We start from the raw sequence: 23,208 nt of genomic DNA on the forward strand, positions 1-23,208 counted from the left end.
CAGGCTGAGCCAGGGAGCTTGGGAAGATTTGAAGGACAAAAGCAAACTGTAGGTCCCATACAACCACCTCTTCTTTATGCAGGGAATTATCCAGCACCAACAATGTACCCTACATAGTTTGAAAGTACAGTTCTTTGACAGAACCGAGCAAGTTGCTTTCTCTCTTAATGCTGGGGCAAAGGTAGAGGTGTGCAACAGTGTGGTCCATCGATTCACCCCACTTGTCCTTCCTCCTTACCCGAGAGCTTGAAGTATTCATTCAGGAAATGGAAGAAAGAGCATCTTACTGGTTTGAAAGTTGTCTAACTTCCTTTTTCTAGGACAGTACTCAGTCATCTAAACTGTCACCTAAACAGTGTCCTACTGTCTAAACTAGGTGGGAGCCTTTTTTACAAGGTCTGTCACAGGAGGAGTGTGGAGGAAAGAAAGTATAAAGGACACTCATTCTGCAGGCAAGAGGTAGAGACAGCAATGAGCTCTGCTCCTTGCTCTCATGGAAACATGCACCAAATATAAAACTAAACCAAGTTAGAGGCCAAAACCTGTCGTATCTCTTAAGTATGCAGCCCAAGCAGTGTACTTTGTATTTTTTTCTGCACAGTATTCTTGTCCCAGAGCTGAGGCAGTCAAACCCGTGAGCAGTGCACGTCAGGAAACTTCCATAGGCAGTTGCAGGCTCAGGAATGAAGCGAGTGCCTCAATCTAGCAAGTGCTGCTCACATGGGGGAGGGCCAAGAGAATGACCTTTGTGGCTTTATGTGATCTGCAAAGCCATAGAGATGTGTCTATTCTGAAAGACAGTACATAGTTCATTAATTGTGAAGGGCCCCTGGAGATGGACAGGAAGAACTTTAAAACTTGCACATCTTCGGGAGGTAGCAATGTTATGTTAAAAGTTTCATCTGGAATTCAAGATAAGGCAGCCACAATTGTCCTTGCATCCTTGGACAGTGTGAGACACTTTCTGAGACCACCTAGCAACTGGAAGCACTGCAGAGGAGAAAAGATGTGTAGTGCTTCTGTTCCAGAACTAGATGTAGAATCACAGAATGGCTTGGGTCAGAAGTGGCCTTACTAATCCTCTGGTTCCAACCCCACCATGGGCAGGGACATGACTCAGAGCTGTTATCAGCAGGTGAATCCTGTTGTTACTGAGGTAAATGCACACTAGCAGCTTTGAAAAAAAAAAACAATCAGACAAGCATTTAGATCAGAGCATTATTCTGGAGTTCAGCCACCTGTAGGTTTTTGTGACTGTTGAGGGAAGGTCTGAGCACAGACCACCTTCGCTCTCCCAGCCAAAATCCCTTGAAATGCCTGCAGCTGTCTACATGAGGTCACACAAGCACAGTCAGAGAGGATCTGTGTGAAACACCTAAGGCTGAGAAGCACAACAGCCTTGTCCCAGGAAGATCTGCCCAGGAATAGACTTGAGCCCTGAGCAGCCGTGGGTGCCTGGGTACATGTGATGTTGTAACAAACTTCTTCCTTTAGTTCCAGCAAAACCCAATCCTGTTTGTGTGCTCTGGCATAATTTTTCAGTGAGAACCGATGTGCAGTAAATAGGGTACAAGCCAGAGGGTCATTTCAGAAATGGTGTGTCACAGCTGAGGGGATGCAGTCACAGCCCGGAGTGTGTGCACAGCCGCTCGGGCAGGGCAGCAGGTGTCAGTGCAGAGCCGCGACACAAGCGCCTCTCCTTCAGCCTCCACCCTTCCCTGGGCTTCCAGCCGGGGCTGCTTCTCCTCACCTTCCACCGCCACCGGAGATGTGCTCTGAATCTGATTTCATCCGCTTTCCTTGGCTTAACAGCTCTTGGACACTGGTGACATGCAGGGGGATCATGCTTTTTTGTGTGGTTGTATGTACTGGAAATGAAAACATGTAAATCTTACTTTGAAATCAAAGAGGATCTGGACAAAATCAACACGCATGATATGCTATTTTTTATTTCCAAGTATCAAGTATTCAAGAGTTTGTTTTGTAAACACATGTTTACAACAGATGCTGACAGTAGGTTTCATTAAATCATGGGTTATATAACTTTAAAATTACTCTAAGCTCTGCTGAGAAATAAATATAAATTAAAAAAAAAAAAAAAAAAAAAAAAAAGGAAGAAAGAGCATAAAGTATGCAAAAATAAGCAGCATAAACCAATTATTCTCTTTTTACCACAGCACAGCACCCACACACTCATACCATCAGACATACTCTACAAATTTCCTTAATACTCTACACATTTGCTTAATAATGAGTTTTTTAAAAACTAAACAGTTACAGGCAGTGTGCCCATTCCATGCTCCTACAATACTACCCAGACTGTTGCTGTTCTGCACAGATCATTTGGTAGAGGTATGCACTGCAGCCAGGGACCAAGCTCCCATGTGCTCAGCTGGTGAAAAGAGCAGGTCTTCTCTCAGGAGAGCCTCCACTCAACTGTGAATCTCACAGACGCAAAATTTTCTTCTTTTTTATTAAAACTCAGCTTTGGATCATTTTGTATGTATTTTTTTGTTTCATTCGAAAATTTCCCTCCAAGTTTTCCATTATGGAGTTTGCTACAGAGGCAAAGTTTCTGGCCTGGTGGTCAGAAGTGTGATTAGTGCTATTAGTGCTTTAGTGCTTTTTAGAATACAGACACCTGCCCTACATGAGCAGCCCAGGCACAATAACACAAAACAATTATGGTTCAGAATTCAAAATGGAAATTTTGTCTTCAAGATTTTAAAACCAAACTCCCCTTTTGTAAATCATAGCTCACTTTAAAGTCAGCCAGATTTTTTCTTTTTTCATTCCTAGAGATAGAATTTGCTCTTATTTTACCCCTCTTTTTCTGATATTCCATGAAAGAACATTCATATTTCAGACCTCAATCTTCATTTTAGTTCAAATGCTTGCTAATATTTCTTGGTTAAGTGGTTCCAGAATTTAGTCCAGTGTTTCTTATCATTACTACAGAATTTATATTTAGCCCCTGCTTATGCGAAGCAACTAAATAAAGTAACATGCTACAGCAGGCTGAATACATTCCACACTAGACTTCTGTGGTCTGTGTAGCTTTTACTTTACCTAATATTGCTGAGCCAAATCCCACACAAACTCCTGAAATTATGAAAGAGCTAGGTAGGAATTGGCCCACCAGGAATTACAAACACTGACTTTGTCAGAGCAGTCCAGACTTTAGGAAGAGAAACACATGCAGTTGCATCATTGACATGCCTTGAATATGTCATTTAAGTCATAGTGAATACATCATAAAATACTTCAGTACCTATTAGCACCACAGTGTTGTTTAGTCTTTTGTCCAGAGATTATCAAGATGTCTCACCCTTCCTCAAGGTGAACAATATTTTGGATGCTTTTTATAGCCCTTCATTAATTCCACAGCTTTTCACCTATTCAATGTAATGAACAAAACATTGTTACAGGATAACATTGTGACAACTGGTTTGAGATTGAAAAAATAAAAAAAAAAATACAATACACACAATTGATAATGCAATAATTAGAAAAGTAGAATAAAACCTGGATTAACAAGCATCTATTCTGTAACACTTGAAGTCAAGAAGACTTTGGAGCTACTATGAAATTGCAGAGCTACATGTTTAATAGGCTGTATTAACAAAAAAAAGAAATAGCTGAACTGAAGGACTGGAGGGATGACTGATAAAATTATTTATTGCAGTTATTAACTGCAGTTTAATGTAACTGATATGGTCACAGGACATGGGTAGTATTAACTTTCCTCCTTAATTTACACAATAAATTATGAGGAAAATACAGGAAAAAAATCATTCCTGAGGATCAGGTAGGCTTTCAAACCTTTGGCCACGAAGTAATATGTATTAGTGATATTCAGTGTAAAGGAGACAAATCATGTGAACCTTGGCCATAACTCTGTCCTCACACTGAAGCCTCCACATCTCTACTCTGTGACAATGTTTACATACAATCTTTTTTAATTATTTGTCAAACAAGATGTTAAAAGAAGAACCAAGCCCTAATTCCCTATCAAGGAATAAATCTACCACCATGATGTTGACTGCCCATTTTCTAAGCACTCTGAAGTGATGAAAACATCCAAAGAATCAAGTCCAGTATGTGAAGAACCTGAAATGTGCTGATTACAGGTTTAATCTCTAAGTAGCAAACACTCTGTCCAAAGCAATGACGATGCAGGTCGCAGTCCTGGTAAATCTCTGTGTTTTAAGCCCCTGCAAAGCAACCACAGCTGGATGGTTTCAGCTGGGGGAACCCAGATTGTGAAGCATGCAGCATGGCATCTCCTAAGCCATTGTAAAAGACAGATTATTGAAAAAACAGAAAAAGATAAACCTGTTTAGGAAGTTTTTTGTCTTCAATCTCCAAAAACAGTAGTAATAACCAGTGACTAGAGTATAAAAGCTAAACAAGCTTGATATTCCCTAGTTCATACACACTTGCTAAAGCATCAGCTTGCTAACTTCCAACACAAGATACGGCCTAGTTCTTCAGCCTCAACACTGGACTGGTGAGACCAAGAATCTGGCTCTAAAATAGCAGTAAGACACCTTGGACCTATTTATCATCAGTTTTATGTCAATAAAACACCATGAAGAGCTGTGCTATCACATGCACAGAAAAGTGTAGTAAGGCAGCATTTATTCAGGCATTTTGGGGAAAAACCCACAAGAACAGTGCAGAAGGTGCTGACCCCTGTCCCAGACATGCTCTCTGAAGCTCCACTGAGCAGGCAGTGCTCTGCTCCGTTTTGTGCGGGATACTGACAATGTGCCATCTGAACCTCTAGGTCCAAATCCTGTGAAAGGGCACAATTTGAGCCTGCAGCATCACTTGAGCAATTTCACTGGCTCTAAGGTCAGAAGGGTGCCTTTATTTAATCTATCTCCCCATCTAGCACACAGGTTTTCACACACAAATCCATAAAAGAAGTGAATGGCAGGAAGAGTGAGAATGAATCTTAGACCATTCCCATAAAATATTTTGAATTCGAATTCTATTTGAAAATGACAGCATTCCTCCGTTGCTGGCTATGTAAGTAGCCACACCTGAATGCCACAGGAGGGTACTCAAGTGCTACTTTGTGCTACTCTGGTTATAATTACCACTGAATCCCTGGGGCAGACACTAACCCAGAAATATTCTTTGGATAAAGGAATTTCTTTTTGAATGCAGACAGGATTCAGTGCCATACGTACATATGTGCATTATTTTCAAGTGCATTGCTTAAATATATAAATTTACCCACATATGTAAGTGTTCTTCTGGATCAGATACATAATGAATGAATAGCTAATACTACAAATCAATAAGAAATATTAAAAACATATTTTTGAAAACACTATAGTGAAGTGTTTGCAATTAATTTAGGACTTTTCAAATGTACATTTCTAATACCTAGTAGGAGATTTGTGCCTTCATTCACATAACAGTAAGTTCTGAATGTTGCTACATGCACTTTTAAAGATATATAGACTGGACAAAGAACTGAAAGTTTCCGAATAAATACAAATTGCACCATAATAACTGAAGTTTCTTGCAGCTTCTCACACTCTCCTGAAAGGCTATAAAATGTCATTGGTTCCAAATTGTAACATATTTTATCCAGTATGCTCAAGGGGAAGAAGGGAGACTAAAACCAGAATGCTTTTGACTAAAACTGGAAACATGGAGAGTCCCACTCTCCAGATTATTCCAGCCTTGGAATAATAATTTACTGATTATCTCCTAAGGGTGGTGCATTCATAAGCGCCCAAAGCCATGGCTGCATCCATTCTGAAGTTTTCTCCTTTTTGAGGAAACAAGGGTGAATGGGAGGCTAAGCAGGGACAATTAACCTGTCCACTCAAGTCCATGTATTTGGGCTACTCTGATGTTCCTCACTCTAAATCATGACTAAGTGGTGGAAGAGGGAGTTAGTGTGTCCCTATGAGGGCATGGTGGCACTTAGATCATCACCAGATGTTGCTGCTTCACGTTATCACTGGCTGATAAGCTGCAGGCAGGTGACTTGGGTTTGTTCAGCAGGTCTCAGTCCATATACCAGTCAATGACAATGCTGGAATTGACATTTCTAGGAAGTGAATGTGTTTCCCCTGCATACCTTTATTGGCTTAGTTTACACTGTTATAGATTACTCAGGAGAAACTCTCCTCCAGGAATCAATCAAAAACTGGACAGAGTTTGGGTATTTTCTTCTTTCAGAGGATGCTGACTTAATTGATTTTATAGAAATTTATTTGCCTTGCCAAAATTATCCATACCTAAAACCAGGAAGAAATTTCTTTGAAAAGTAAGGAATTACATTTTGTTTTGCATGTAATTCTCAAAGAAAAATTAAAATTTAATTTCTAAATAAAAATTAAAATTGAAAGCATGCAAAGAAGGCTTTTTCAGTATTTCTGAAGTTAACATTTCTTTCTACATTCCACTTTTTCAAACATTTAGGAAATATGAATGTTCTCAGAAGTCAAAGGGTCGAGATATCCTAAAAAATAGATGGTCTCCATTGTAACCAGCCCTGAAACCCCTTGAAAGCCCATAAACAGCAGTAGCTACAGAAGTGTCACTTCCATCACTCTCATTCTTTGGCATCAGTGCCATTAGTTCTTGACAATCCTAATCTGCTCTCCCTTGGTTTTTGTATGGAACAGAAGCACACAGGCATGAAATATAAGAGATCGGGATAGATGATTAGTTTTCAATCTTTTACAATTCTCTAAATGCTCTCTTTCTGAGGTATTTGAAAAGATTGTCACTCTTCACTTCTCTCTGTGATGATTAAAGTGGGGAAGTGATAAAAATGGACAAGTGCTGAGCTGCAGTTACACTCTGTCCTAATACTTTGCCAATTGCCAAGGTAGAAAATTCTTGATGCAACAAGCATTTGAGACTGAAGCAAAAGGAAACATTTTTATCATCTATTTTGATCTCCTACAGCAAATATATATTATATATATATATATATATATATATACCAAACACCTTTGAGCCAAGGAAATTTATTACTCATGACAAGAAGTGTAGATGCCAATTATCTCAGGCAGTGAGTGCTGACCAAGGACATGTCGTATCTGGTGGCTGCATATGAGGAAAACACATTCTCAGGCTTAAGCCAAAAAAAGCTGTTCATATGGACAAAATCACAGGAAGAGATCAGAACAATATTCTTCTATGTTTGGATTAGAAGAAACAGAGTTTTCAGACAGGAAGAGTAAGAATTGTTATAAACGACATAAATGGACTGAGATATTCTGAAATAAGCAGCCCCATGGGTAGTCCAATGTGCTGGTCAAGAGGATCCAGCTGATGACAAAAGGCAATTGGCAAAGGCAGAGAAGAGAATCTACTCTTCCTAGTACAACTCTATGGATGCCAAGGAGAGTACTGCCTTTATTTTCAAGAACTTGGTTCCATATAATATTTGATAGAAATACATGTTCTAAATTGAAAAATTAAACCAGAAGTAACTGTTAAAAAATATGTAGAAGCTCTGCTCTTTCCTATTTATTTTCACACAAGTTCTCTACTCAGCAAAATCCAAACTAGACTATCACCGAGTCCTCTTAAAAGACTGCTTTTTAATTTCCTACACTTCTAAGACTTCCCCTGCAGGGCACAGTACCGCCTTGACTTCCCAGTGTCCGACTGACATAATTTTCTGCCTTTTCAGACATCATTAGTACCTCATGAGCATGGTGCTACAAAGCTACAAAGAGGAAGAAATGAAATGCCAAGCACATTTGATCAGAAAGTCTCAGCATCTCCCAGGGAGAGAACACACTACAGTAATTTGGATAAGCAAAGGCCACATCTCATCCTGTGAGTCCACACTTGCCAGTAATTTCTCTTCTTAGCTCCTCACTCGGAGGGCCAAAGGAGAGACAAACTCACCCTTTACCTTCAAAAGGGCTTTCAGTGAAGCTGAGAAAAGGAAAGGCAGATGTGTAGGACAACCAGGACCCCCATGTCTGTCCCACCAGTCTGCCCAGCACCAGGCAGCCAGAGAGGCAGAAGTGTAGCAGAAACGAGGGTGTCTGAGCCAGCCCTCCCTTCCCAGCTGCCCTGGGAGTCAGGGTGCTCAGTGCCTGGCTGGTGTCAGGAGCACAGGGACAGCCTCCTAGCTGGCATCAGGGTGGGCAGGCTGCTCGCAGCCCCTGGAGGGTGGCTCACTCCTGCAGCCTGAACTCTGCCGCTGCAGGCTGCAAGGGACCCGCCAGGTCCCAGACGAGCCCATCAGCTCTCCCTTAGGACCCTCCCACTGAAGCTGAACTAGACTGGCACACAATTCTGAAGGACAGCCAAACTTCCTATCAAGCTTTAACCAGCTGCTTTCTTCTTCGGGGAAGTATGGGTTTGGTGCTAGTAACAGCCACCCAAATAACATTGCAGAAATATGCACATATCTGCTCTGGTATGTGTGTATGATTCCTACATGCTAATGTTACTATAAACCAATACTGAAGTTTTTTACTTCAAGCATTACAGTATCCTATGTACTTTGTGAAGAATGACTACATCCCATCAAGTGAAAATTAATGCACATTTGGACAAGATAAAGATGTTACAACTCAACATTTGCAAACATTACCTGATGCATAACTCTTGTATGGCTTGACATGTTATTAACAGTACTTTAAACCTTATGTTATTTTTTAATGATTACGCCTGAAAATAGCCCCTTTCAAATTCAGTTGCAGTAATGTCTTTAAAAGCAAGCTTTAAACTTAATTTGCTGCACATACAATTATCCAAATAAGTTGCATAGTTTAAATAAGTTCAGTTGTGCTTTGTAGCAGAACTCACAGTAATTACTCATCTATTAAAAATACAATTTGCGGATATGAAGTTGACAATACATTTAAGCATTTTTGTGAGTCTAGACATCAACAACATGAGTTTTTGTCACTCTTCCACTGACTTATGCTGTTCGTAACACCTCAGCTTTACAATGATATTAGATCAGAGCATGGACATTTAATGGACACATCTGAAATAATTACAAACACAATTTTTAAAACTCCATTGTTGGGAGGGGAGAAATAAGAACTCAGGTTGGTTTGAGGTATCCAGCCCTCAGGATTATATTATGGTTGTTTGCATCAAGCTTTGTTGGTTTTATCATGTGTTACATTTAGATTAAAAATAGAAGGCACAGGTGTTTTACAAGGCGCCGTAACTAAGTCAACCAACAAAACTAAATATTACGTTACCAAGCCAGGGGTCTATATCTCAACAGTGACTTCTTCCAATGCATTTTCATTTGAGGACTTTATTGCTTCTGAAAAAGGGCCGGGGTAGGTCTGTGCTAAGCAGTTCATTCCTTGTGCCACACTGATGTCTCCTTGGGAACTGAAGGTAGGGCAGGATCTAGTCCGTGCATAGTTTTGTTGGGGTCCAGTTTGTCCAACCATCTCACTCACAGTGTTCACCGGCGAAGCCCTCCAACTCTGTCTCTGCAGTTGTTCTTCTTTACACTTTATGGAATACCAGGCCAGGAAAATAAAAAAGAATCCCACAAACTTGAGAGCAGCTGCCAACCCAAAGTAGACAAAACGAAACGAGGTGACATCGTATTCCCAACAAGACCCTTGTACGCCACAATCCTGCTGCCAAAGCATGCACGTGGTGTCAATGACAGCCCCAAAATAAATTGGAGTGGGAATGTAAGCTGAAACAAAAATAGCAAGAGAAAAAATACGTGTTAGCATATTGTGGAGAACTTCTAAAGAAACTATATGCTCCAGCCAAAGAGTGTAGGTTGAACATTTTTGAGATTTCTACACTGCTGTTCTCACACGAAATGTAAGACATGGAAAAGCAGCCAGCCAATCTTCCCACCAGAACTATTTACCTCACACGTGAAACCTACCACAAAGGGGAAATAATTCAAAGAAGCCAATGCAGCAACACCTTAAAACAGGTAGTTCAATCTGCTGACTCCAGACAGTTCTTCTTGAGCTGTTTGTCCCCCCCAGAAAAATCCAGTTTTGCTTCCAGGAAGACAGAAGGTGAGATACATTATCTCCACAGCATTACCTGCTGAATATCCTTTGCCCATGAGCTGGGAAAGGTGCTGTTTTTAGATTAAGGTGGAAAAGCACTGAAGATCACAAAATGTTTTTGAACATGTAAGGAGTAAGACCATTAAGGTTACAAATTTCCTTTTGAATAGATCTTCCCAAGAAACAGATTTTAACTTCTAAGACAGCTAAAAATGCAGCCAGTCCAATGAATGCTCCTGCTTTCTCGAGAAATACAACATCTTTAAGATATGTTTGAAACATCCTTCCTCAAACAAAACTTCAAGATGTAGCTTTATGGGCTTCTCTTGTTCTCTTGGAACAGACCTTGCTTGCTATAGTCACGTATTGCATAGTAGCTGGAATGTTCTTTATGGGCAGGATTTTAGAAATTCAAGAACTTGAAAGAGAATGCTTTGAAAAATAAGACTTTAAACATTATTCCATTTTTGCTTTGAAACACTTGAAAGACATTGAATAATATTAGACGAAAGACATTAAGTAACAAATGCTTATTTTAAAAACTGGAAAAACTATTGTTATTGCTGAAAGCAACAAAATTCTGATTTCAAAAGATAAAAAATGCCTATAAAATAATATTTAGTAACTATTAATTTTTAAATACAATTAGAAACTGTAAAAATTTATCTTGCTGTGAAACAATGTTGTTCTAGAAAGTCAGTAACCAAAAACAATAAATTAACCACATTTTCAGATGCAATCTTTTCAGAAGTTATTAATTTTAGGTTCCTAATACAGTTAGTCAAGCAACTAGTTGGATATTTATGGAATTTTAGTACTTTTAAGATGCATTTAAGCTGAACATGGCCTTTATGGAAATGCTGAGCTACTGTAAGACTTACCAAGAGTTCTTAATAAAACAAACTGCATTCCTAGTGCAAAGGGCCGCTCCCCATCTTCCACAGACCTAGCAGGTGAACAGAAAACTCCAATGAAGAAACAGTCATAACTGATAATCACCCTGGCTCTACCTCATGGCCTTTTTCTCAGCTATAGAAAATCTATGTCTAAATTTCTTCTCTTTAGCTTCTACTATTGTTAACTTCTACTGCTAGGAAAAAATACAGTCAGCCCCTTTTTAATCAGGACCTTTTTAATCAAAATCTCAGTCATGCCTTTTGACCTTTCTTAACCTGTGTGAGGCCTGAAGAATTTGATCCAAACACATTAAGGAAATTAAGAGAATCCACACAAAATGTTTGTGGTTTCTCATGATAGCTTTCTACTATTTCATGTCTTAATTTATTTTTATTATTTTTTTTTGTAAATTAGAATTAATAGATAACTAAATTGTTGAAGGCTGGACTCAGCTTCTGAATTTAACAAATCTTTGTGTAGCATAAGCACTTTGGAGTTACTTTAGGAAAAATTTCAGTACAAACATCCAAACAGTCTCTTTAAGTACCTTTTCAATTGAAGTAATATAAGATTCCCTTCAGTGGTTTCAAAGGAAAAATGTCAAGCTTATGAAGATTAAAAACAAAGTAACAAAATTCCACATTGCAACTACAATTTTAACAAACCACAAATTATCTACTGACTTGAAAATCTTTTTAACTCTTAATCTAAAGGTCTTAAGATAGACACTCCTAATGACATTGAAATATACCATAAAAATACACAAAAAGTCTGCAGTCAAAGAAATGCAGCTGTGAAACCCAGTTTTGCAAGAAATTGAGAAACTGGATAAACAGCCTGGGCCACAGACCTTTAACCAACGCACAAAGCACAAACCACCACAAAGGTGGTTTGGGACAGCAGGTGTCACAGCCCATGTGTGTGGACACCCATTTTTTGTACTGAGCATTGCAAAATCCTGCTGGAGATGTCCCTTATGTACCTCACTATTGTGAGATTCACTGCAATATTCAACTTCATTTGTCTTTGCTAATTGCAATGCAAGGGCATTATTTTTTTTATTACTATTATTTTACATGTGGGAAATCCAGAGACAGAAGAACTAAAGTCAGAAGTCTCTGAGTTATAATGGTGCTGTGCACACAATAGTTGAGGTGAGGCTGAGCAGCTGGAATTCTGCTATGTACAGCTCTGAGTGCCTGGCTTTAATGTCCCAAGAGTGATCCTTACAACCATCCTGTGGATTTTTTGAAAAGCAAACTGGAAGGCAAAATTCCTCAGGGTGACACAGCACAGTCCTCCCTGTGTCAGCAGCAGGCTCCTGCATAAACCTTTGTCACCTGAGTGGAGAAAATGACAGCAAGAGAGTGCTTGTCCTTGGAGGGGGTGAGACAAAGATTCCTGCCAGAGGGCTTCTCAGCTGTGCTCACAACTGAGCCTAAGGATACCAAAGCTAAGTCCTGACCTGCCTCATGTTTTCCAAAGTTCCATTACCTAGTACAAAGATTTGCCATTATTATTATTTTTAGGGGGGCCTAAATTTGTCTCAGAGTATCAGAGTGAAGCTCCAAAGACAACACTACCAGAAGGAAATCCTACTTGGTTGGGAGGACCATTCTCACAGAAATAAAAAGTGCAAGACTGGTGGTAAAAAAAAAAAAAATGCTCAGTTTGAGGACAGATTTTACACAAAACCAGGACAAAAGGTGTCTCTATGTCAGCAATTAATGCAGCTAAACAGCTAGTGCTGAGACCTGACATGAACACCACAAGCATTTCAAGCATTTGTAGGGATTTACTTCAGATCAGCTCTAACTTGGTCTCATGGACAGGATACTCATATGCATCTGGATCATTTTGGGTGTGCTTCTGAAGAGTACCTCAAACACCAGAGGAGGCTTCCTAGAGAGGTGGTCAATGCCTCATGCCTGTCAGTGTTTGGACAGTGCCCTCACTAACAGGTTTTCATTTCTGCTCAGTCCTGCAATGGCCAGGCAGTTGGACTGGATGATTAGAGAGAGTATTTACTAGAGCATGTAGGGACAGGATAAGGGGCAATGGCTTCAAACTGAAAGAGAGTAGGTTTAGATTAGATATTAGGAGAAAATTCTTCACTATGAGGGCAGTGAGGCATTGGAACAGATTGCCCAGAGAAATGGTGGGTGCCCCATCTGTGGAAGAGTTCAAGGTCAGGCTGGATGGAGCTCTGAGCAACCTGGTCTAGAAAAAATGTCACTGTCTACGACAGCAGGTTGGAACTAGGTCATTTTTAATGTCCCTTGAAACCCCTTCAGATCCCAAATCAAACAGACATCTTTAAACCATTCTTTGTCCTCCTGTTACCAGCAGAACCAATGCTTATGGGTATGCTTTGTAAATTCTAGTAAATAATTATATAATTTTCCTCCAAGTCCTCATTCTCTTTAAACAGCAGCAACACAGATTAAACAAGTATAAATTTATTTTAGCAGTAGACCGTATTACATTTTTTTCAGCTCACTTTTTTTTAAAAATCAGCAGAACTTCACTTACAGGAACCTTGTTTTAAATGGATGAAGGTGTTACAGGGAATGAATATGTTGATCACACTAGATGGCAGAAATGGGAAAAGCCAATCTGAAAATATGAATGCTTTTTTTCAAATTGACAAATAAATGCCACTGCATTTTTTCTACAAAGCTGTGTTGCTCTCTATCCTTAAAGCAGTGGCAATAACACCACTACTACAGTAGAAGCTCAAAATTCTTGTGAAGATAAAAAAGGGAGACTCAAAAACAGGCATGTGGCAGGAACGAGCAATTTTGAGAATGAGAAAAGGATGACTTTAAATACTAACTTTAAATACTAACTTTTTTCATTTGCATTTGAAAATCCAAGCCATTACTCTAAGAAGGTTGCAAATTTTTCAGGAGTAATCATTTTCTTTCATGATGTTTTGCTTGTTTTCTCTTCACAGCACCCAGAATTTACTGCGCACTTCATGTTTCATAAAGTGGATTATCATATTACATATTCTAAATACAAACCTAGATTTCACCCTATCCCTGTCAGCTCTTTCGCTTTTTAAGGCTACATAAGGATTCTATTCACTTTTTAAGGATACACAAGCATTACAGGCACTGGTGATAGCGGGCACGTCAAAATTACTTACAAAACATAACCGAGTTCTCACCTGAGTGTCACTATGACTGCTGATGGCTGGGCACATGCTGTTATAAGGGTTACAATGAAGAGAAATATGAGGAATGGGATGAGTGTGTTGCAGGTCCGATCACACTTCCCAGACACAGCGTAGCCATTCTCATTCAGGTAGGTTTTGACAATCACCAGCCGCAGCTGACTGCGCTGGCCCACTGTCGGTGGAGTGATCACCTGCCGGCTCTGCACACAGGCACATTCTGTGTAATTCCTGACCTGGGAGAAGAAAAGGGAACATTTCCACGTGAAAAATATAAGTAAGAAACACATTGCAAAGAGATGTCGTACAACAGTCCTGTGGTAGTCCTCAATTGAGAATCTTCTGCCCTGAGCATCATTACCCCAAGAACAAGCAAAGTCACATCTCCAAGTAATTTTAAAGCTGGCTTGGACTCTCTGTGATGACGTTACCTTTCCACTGCTTTATTTAGTCTGAGTTTAAAAAATATCTGGAATATATTTGGACAATATTGACAAAACAATTCAATCACTTCTGACAGGGAGGCTGAAGAAAAATGTTTCTACAAAAAATATGAGGAAATTCTCTTCAGGCAGCAGTGACAATGCCATATTCTGAAATTCAGCAAGCTGCTGACTTTCATGTTCAGGCAATGTCTTCTGCCATGTTAATGGAAGGCTACCCAGATCTGGCCAAACAGCCACAAGGTGCACTTCATGCTTGAAGCACAGGACCTTCCACCTGGATGAGGGCATATACCTGGGCAGGAGCAAAACCAGAGAGTAAAGGGAAAGCAGAGACTAAATCAGTGAGACTAGAGGACTCACTGAGACATTCCTGAATTGACAAAGAGAATGAAATTAAAATGAAGAGACTATATAAAGAAGTAGCAATTCTCAGGCAAACAGGACTGTGATTTGAACAAGGGGAGGAAGAGCTACATCAGAAATAGCCTTCTTTCACATTTACCCTACTTCTATTTTTACCTAATGTATGGCAAACTGGTGTGCAGCATATCAGAATATTCCAGTGCCACAGAATAAACTGGCCAGGATATATGTTATGCTACAGGAAGGAGCTTTTTGTTTCAGTTTTTGCATTCATCAAACACTGGACCACAGGCACAGAAATTACAAAATCATCTTAAGATAGTGAATTTAAGCACTTAGACATCATGACAAATCAAAATCACAGCTGTTCGTCAATTTTAATACATACCTTTATATGCATCCATGACACAATGTAGCCTCACTCTTTTTTTTCCCATGGGATTTAGCTGAACATCTTAATTATGTATCTATTTATCCTGTATTTTATCTCCCAATTTCAAAATATGAGTTCAGGTATTTTTTTCCTCAGACTAAGGACATTCCACTACAAAGACGGAAGTACCCATATTTCATTTGGATTTTCTATAACACTCACTACATTATAGCTTAACCCTTTCAAAAAGGAGTCATCTTCAAGTTATGAAGTACTGATGTTATATCTATTTTGTAGTTAAGTAACTGAAATGGATCAAAGATTTCACAGACATGGGTGACTAATTTGAGACAACTGAAATCCCTTTTTTCAGAACATTTTTCATTATAGCCAACTAAATATTTTCTCAATGTAACTTTTCATGCCTTCAAATACAGATTTAGCCAGTTCACCTACACGTGGCACTTCTGGTTGTTGCTCATGTTCATAATCCAGAATGTGAAGAATACAAGACTAATGACCAGTGGGGAGAAGTTTTGTTTACCTGACTTGCCCAACATCACTTAGAAACAAAGCTAATGATAGATTCTGGTATCCCATGGAAGCACTCCACTCTAACATCACATGAGCACCTGATTTCTTTTTACAGTACCTCATCCAAAATTCCTTATTGCTTCCAAATGCAAACACCAAATAGGAATCCTACAGAAATTAAACCTCTTTACTATAAGATCTTGGTTCATCACCAGCAAAACTAAGTCTGTGTATTAAATGAGACAGACATAGCATGGCAGAAATATTAAGAGTATAGGAATATATACATGTATAAATTATATATATATAAAACAGGTATGAACTGTACAGGTATCCATCCTTTCCTCTTAGTTTGAATTTTTAAATGGTTAATTTTGAAAACACTATGTTATAACTTTAAATCCAAATATCATACATTAGCAATATTTTGTGTATTATACAGTGGCACCAACTTACATTTGTTGTTTTTAAAAGTATCATACAAAAAGAATTATTTAATTAAAAAAAAAAAAAAAAACTTGGCCAAGCAATGTCAGCCCTATTCTCTTCACCATTAGCTACTGAGTTAAAACTTCAGGCCATGAAACACCTTTTCTTAAATCATAAGATGTGATAGTATGTTTCAGAATCTGTAGTGAAGAGCACACACCCCCAGAGTATTGCCCTACTAAATAAATTAATAGTGCCAGCTCAATATCAGATGAAATGCAATGAAGATCAAGCCTATGTCTCAATCCAGGAAAGCACAAATTAGATTATACAGACATTGAAATTTAACCACAGGCTCACACTGCAGGCTTTTCCAATTGGTCAAAACAATTTTCTACTAAAAACCATCAAGATAATCTAAAAAGGCAAAAAAAAAAAAAAAAAGGTTAAGGGAAACTAATCTGTTCTCAGTGGCATCTATGTATGAACAGTTTTTCAGAGCATTATCCAGGTGACCTGAGAAAACACAGGGCTGGAACGAACATCCTCCTGCTTCGCAGGCTGGCTCACAACTACAAATCAGGAGACTGATTTTAAGTAAACTTTCTGGAAAGCACAGTCAAGCCTTAAGAAAATCAAAGTTTATAATACTTATTGTCTTTCTTAATTATCTTTTTTTAAAGGACAGTTCTTCAACAGAAGAATTTAATTCCTTAAATTTTTAAGCAAGCTAATACGACCATAATGGTCATACTTAAGTCAGATTCTACTTTTCAACTGTCTTCTTGTGCCCAGTCTTGGAAGTTGCCAAATTTCCACGGTTTGGTTTTACCAAGAGGATGTCCTTCTCCAGTTCAGCATAACTAGAATGCTGGGTTGTAACAAGCAATGTTTTTCCGAGAAAGAAAATAGATTATTAACATCTTTTAAGTTCTGGTTACTTGAGTTTGATGACAACCTTCATTTAACCTGGAAGAGGTTTAGAAAAAGGCCATGGGACTGGTTGAAATGCTTTACAAGGGCAGAATGCACAGCCAGTCTTTACCTAGCCAGGCAAACCACAGACCTACCAGTGCACTGGTGCAGGTGCAAGAGCTACTTGGGCAAAATGATGAGGCAAACACCTATGACTTTAAACAAATCCTAACTAAATTTAAACATGAGTTTAAAACACTTCCAACTACCTGAAGAGTTATGTTCTTCCTTCAATTCAGAGAGGGAGTCACAAAAAAACCCAAACTGCTCTAAAAGGTAAGACTGAGCTTGTGGAAAGACAGTTTGACATGGCTGCCTATGTTGGCAGAAAGCTGAGTTAGACAACACTGACACAAAGTACCCTCTCCAAGCCCTGCAGGAACAACAGGCATGCAGGTCACTGCCACCAAGGTCTTTGGGGTCTGTACAGGAAACATCAATCTTCCCTATCCCATAGCATTTGCACTCACTCAGCTGGAGGATTCACTTAATACAAATGACCTTGTGCCTCAAGTTGGTACATAACTAAAGGAAGTGGGTTGGGACCATGCAATAACAGCACTTCCAGTCTTTCAAATCATGGAAAGGCTCAGAAATGGACCAGTCACCTGCAGAGTGAAGCTCAGGGGAGGGATGCTTGAGCTAGGAACAAAAGTCTTCCATCTGCACGGGTCCTGAGGGGCTACTCAGGGGTTGTGTGAGGATGGTGGGTGAAGCACTTACCCCTGTGCTGTGGTTTCCACCATTGATGCAGCCAGCTAAGCAAGGATTAAAATATGTTATTCCATCTGATCCACAGACAGGCTCGTACTCATGAATCTTACATCCACAGTTAACATTACAGCTTCCAGTCAGATTCCTGTGGGCCATGGCAAGAGTGGGACTGAAGAAAGGAAAAAGAACATGCTAGTAGAGCACACACAGATATCCATATTCTCCTGCACAGAGGGAACAAACATCCTACTCATTAACTCTGGAACTGATTATCAAAGACTGCATTAACTCTAGGTTATGTATATGATGTAAACAATATAGAACACCCAAGTCATACTTGGCATCAACTAAAAACACAATAAAAGAAATAATACCAAAGTTTAAAATTTGTATCGTATTTGGCTACATGATAGATGTAGTCTTCCCCTGCTTTTTTTTCTTCTCTGAAGTAAGACACTACTATTCTGTACATCTATTCTAAGCTGCAGTAATTTCTTGATAATTACTAATGAAAGACTCAGTGACAAAATGTAAAGGTTCTGTGAAATAATAAGCATCCTTTTCCACATACCAGCAGCTGTTCAGAGAACAATGCTTGTATTACATATACAAGTATTTGCAATCTACAGGAAGCTCTCTAGATGTGGAAGACTGCTATGCTTTTACTAAATGTCTGTAAATTAATCACCACTCTGCTTCCCTAGATCACTCCCCAAAATGTGGCCAAAGCCCAAATCCCTTATGGATTTGGACATACTTCAAATGCTTCCTTCCCATCCTTGAGTCAAGGCAGCTCAAACACCTGTACCTACATGGCTCCCTAACACCACATAAATCCATGTTTGGTCTTTGAGAGCTCTGGCCAAATTGCAGACAGTAGCTTATTTCACTTCAGTAGTCCCTGAGAATTGGTAACTATACTAATGTCTGAGAATTATACTGGAATGCACAACCACTCCACACCAGGTACGACAGTGTAATACTGAATTAACTTTTCTGTCTTGTTTGCCCTGCTCTCAGGACTGCTCAATGGCCACTGCTGTTTAAAACTACCTCAGGTACCTCTGCTCTGAGCAGATCAGTAGACACCCAGGGAATTTCAGCACCTCCTCAGCCAGGCAGGAGCTGAACAGAATCTGTACTGGGTTTGTGGCTGCATCCTCAAGATCCTGTACACATGCTCACAGACTGCCATGGCTGCAGAGCCTCACAAGGGCTGCTGTTGGCTTGTCTTCATGTCTGTGATGTGGGCAAGGCCAGTGTGAACAGAACTAGCAGCAGACATAGTACATCCCAGCTACCCCAGGGACCACAAGGAATGTTCTTCTGTTCCTACTTTCTACCCCTGACTAGAGCAGAGGCTTGGCTCAGGAGCCACTCTGCACACAGTGACTGTCACCCATGCTGCTGTCACCCATGTCACCTCACCTCCTGTCATTAGTGACACTCAGTAGCACAACTGCTGCTCAGAGGATTCCACTTGACTGGTTTTCTTGTATTTATACACCACTATTTGCTTTTGCTGAATATGCTTGTGTTCCCAGCTGTGCACTTTTGCAGACAATTAAATATTACTAAGTAGCTTTCAAATATTTATTGACTGTCTACTGATCACACAAATCAGGTTCACAAATTTGGCTCTTGGAACTACTTTACACTTTGTGGTCTAGTTGGATGCTAACCAAAGCCTTTCTGAGTGTTTTGTTTCTTGCTCCATAAACAAAGTACACTTTTAGAAACAAGTTGCAGCTTGAGCAGGAAGTCAAATATCCACGACTGGTACTGGTTCTGCCACCTTCTCAACTATCAGCTGAAATTTGTCATATTATATCCTGCTGAATTTCAGTAAGCAGTATGCAGCAACACATCATATAGCAACGGGCAGGCTTTTCCAGTAGTCTCTCAACAGAACTTTTTCTCCAATGGAAAAAACACCAAATCATCCAAACATTCCTCAGGAACATGTAAATTTCAGCAGCACAGTGACAAAAGCTTTTCATACCAACAGGAGAGGCATCATTTTTAGTTTTACAAAATCCTAGTCAGCCTGCTGAGTTGGATGTCCCAGATGCCTGAATACTTGGCATAAGGGGAGACTCCACAACCTGCCTGGGAAACCCTTGCACCCGTGTTCCTGTTGACAACAGGGCTTTGCCACACTGCACAGGACCAGGTCCAGGGACAGCCCAGACTGTCGGGAAAGGCACAGCTCAGGTTCCACTCTCCAACCTCTCTCACCCTGCAGCACAAATTCTTCTCATCTCTTATTCCTCCACCACCTAAAACCCCTTTCAGGAACAGATGGCTAGGGTTGTTCCACAGGCAAGAGAACCCACTCCCCGTCTGGCTCTGCTTAAGTAGCTAACTCACTTCAGCTGCACTGCTGAACATTACCATGACACAGAGGTTAGGAAATCAGCTTTAAAAAAAAAGTGAATGAAATCAGGCATGCAAGAAATGGGAAGCATGAAACTGGAAAGTGAAATGAGAGCACTGTGATAATTTAATCTCAGGGGCATTTTTTTGTTTGTCCTGGAAGATGACTGAAGTTTACAGATACACAGAACAAATATGCTCAAATTAATAACAAGTTACTGCAAGCTCTGTCTCTCCAGTTTTCACCACCTTTTATCCTTAGCATATCACTGTAAGGCTTATTTGGGGAATTTCTTTTTATTGCTTAGAGCAAATACCTTGAACAGAGAGAGATTTGAGTTTTCTCATCCTTTCAAGAACATGTTAATAGCAAAATCATCAATTAACTGCATTTCCAAAAGTTCATTATCAGACAGTTGTAAGAGGCTCATGCTTTCATCTTCATTACCTTCACTCTTCACTCCTCTTTCAGTGGTGGGAAACAAATGAAGGATAAAGGAGTTTCAGATGCTGGGGACAGGAAATCTTTACTAACACCTGTCAGTGTAACCCCATTTTCATCATATGGGATCAACCATACAGCACATACTACAACATATAACAGATTTCTGGAACACTTATTTCAGGAAGGAATCATTTTTTCTTATGCATTCTTCTGGAAGTAAACTGAACCAAAGTACTCTACTAATCCTGTCTTCTGGTACTGGAAGGCTGCCTACTCTCCACAAAGGAAAACAAAGCACTTATCCCTGAATTGGTACAGCCCATCACAGATTTAGCTGCATCAGCCATTAAGCACAGGTTCTTAGGGAAATTGCACTGAAGCTAGTATGTCCTGCTCATGAGCTGGTCCATGGGAAAAGCAGCCTAGTTTCAATGCAGCAGCTGCTGTAGAAACATGCATGTCTGAGGAAGAGCTGCTCTGCTTGTTTCACCAGGTGCAGGTACAGCCAACTTGCAATACTGCTGCACCTGAGCTGCCAAGGACACCAGTCATGCAGAAGCACACAAAAAGAAACCAGCCCCAAATGACAGCACTTCCTGAACTATTCTTTCAATTACAAACAAGGATGCTTCCATTAATAAGATTCAACTTCAAGTTTGCTAAACATGTGCTCAGACAAAACCCAGAACCCTATCTGACAAATTGCATTTGTTCATTTCTCAGGGAAACTGTTCTGTGTCTCCATGACAAAATGCTGGTAAAGCTGATAAAGAGAAGACCTTTGATGTGACTAACAATGTAAAGGACTCTAGTTTCTAACTTTTTTTTCTAAATCATGTTTTTCTCTCCAACTACGACTCCAGGGAAGGTTTGTGGCAGAAGAATAAAGTGAGAAAAGGGAAAATATACAATGAGATTTATTGCCTGGAATTCTTTGCCCTGTGACCTGTTATTTCACATACTCAGGCTTGGACTGAAATATCACTGACAGTCAATGAACAAACGTTGTGGGGGGAAAAAATGGACCCTCTTCCCACAAGGTTACAATTTAAATGAAATGCAGTTAAAAAAAAAAAAAAAAGTCAAACCATATTTTGGTAACATCTAAACAAATAACTGATTTTGCACATGGTTTTACTGATATCACTGTAGTAACCTAGAGGACTGAGGAAATAAAAAGGGAAGGAGAGAACCTCACCACATAGTTTCTATAATCTTAATATTAGGCTATATGATAAAAAGGATTATCTTAATTTGATAGCAGTATTTTTGGTTTAGTATTGAAGGACATTCTGGATGGCAGAGATCTGCAGTCTCCTTGTTAAGAAGCAGCTGGAATTGCAGCAATGATGCAATTTTTGTGTAGCTGTCAAACAAGGGACCCTCTCACTGTGCTAGCTGGATTCCTTCTTTGTTGTTATTGTTCTGATCCAATTAGTCACTGCTTTCAAGTTAAGGGATACCACTGGCTGACTGGACTGAAATAGATACAATAATAATACTGGTCATACAGGAGGAAGAATAGAAATACTTTTTTATGTGAAATACCTCAGTAAGCCAATTGCATGCTTTAACTAAACTTTAATTGCACCAAAACAACACAAAGCAATCAAAAAGAGTCTATGTTGATTCATTACATATCAGAAATGTGAGAGATGGAACTGAACTAGTCAAGGAAGCTGTCACTATGAGTAAGTTCACCATGGAGGCTGCTTTAGCTGCCTTATACAACAGTACGTGCAAGAGACAGGTCTGAAAAAAACCAAAGCAGCTGATGTCTGCTATTCCCCTTTTGTTCAGTACTGGTGAGTACCTGCAATGCTGGGTTCAGTCCTGGGCTCCTCAGTAAAAGAGAAACATGCATGTGTGTACTGGGTAGGGGCCACTGAAAATCCACTAAGATGATGAAAGGACTGGAGGATCTGCGGAAAAGCTGAGAGAGCTGAGACTGTTCAGCGTGGAAAAGGCTCAGGGAGATTTCATCAATGCCTACAGATACGTGAAGGGATGCGCAAAGAAGGCAGACCCAGGCTCTTTTCAGTGGTGCCCAGTGCCAGGAAGACAGGCAGTGGGCACACACTGAAACACAGGAGGCTCCCTACAAACACTGTGAAACAGTTTTCACTGGGAAGGTGACTGGGTAGTCACACAGGTTGCCCAGGGAGGCTGTGGAGCTTCCCTCCACAGAAATATTTAAAAGCCATCTGGACTCTTGTCCAGACCATTCACTCAGTCACTTCCCACCTGGATGCTGTTACGGTGCAGGAGAAGGGATGCTATATTGTGGTTTGACATAAGGCTCCTTATGCTACAATTCAAATATCAAACGTGCCCTCAGAACAAGGCTGGGGCACAGAACAATAGGTTCTAAAATGCTGAGATGGGTAATACTGAGGTACCCTTGATCTTCCTGAGAACAAAAACACTGATGACATACCACCAACAGCAAAACTGCTTGTGTCCACCATAAAACA

At 39.9% G+C, this 23,208-nt stretch overlaps 1 protein-coding gene across 1 annotated transcript in view; it reads right to left on the reverse strand.

Moving 5' to 3' along the window:
- Nucleotides 1–1,923: 1,923 nt before the first annotated feature.
- Nucleotides 1,924–23,208, reverse strand: part of SLCO5A1 (solute carrier organic anion transporter family member 5A1) — a gene marked incomplete at its 5' end in the record, with an annotated part of 72,914 nt that continues 51,629 nt past the window's right edge. The window contains 4 exons of the mRNA XM_015652681.3: nt 1,924–9,670; nt 10,886–10,950; nt 14,074–14,315; nt 17,923–18,082. Coding sequence (XP_015508167.1) covers nt 9,225–9,670; nt 10,886–10,950; nt 14,074–14,315; nt 17,923–18,082 — 913 coding nt within the window. The remainder of the gene's footprint in view (nt 9,671–10,885; nt 10,951–14,073; nt 14,316–17,922; nt 18,083–23,208) is intronic.

The sequence above is a fragment of the Parus major genome, chromosome 2, assembly GCF_001522545.3.
Source record: "Parus major isolate Abel chromosome 2, Parus_major1.1, whole genome shotgun sequence".
NCBI classification, from domain to species: Eukaryota; Metazoa; Chordata; class Aves; order Passeriformes; family Paridae; genus Parus; species Parus major.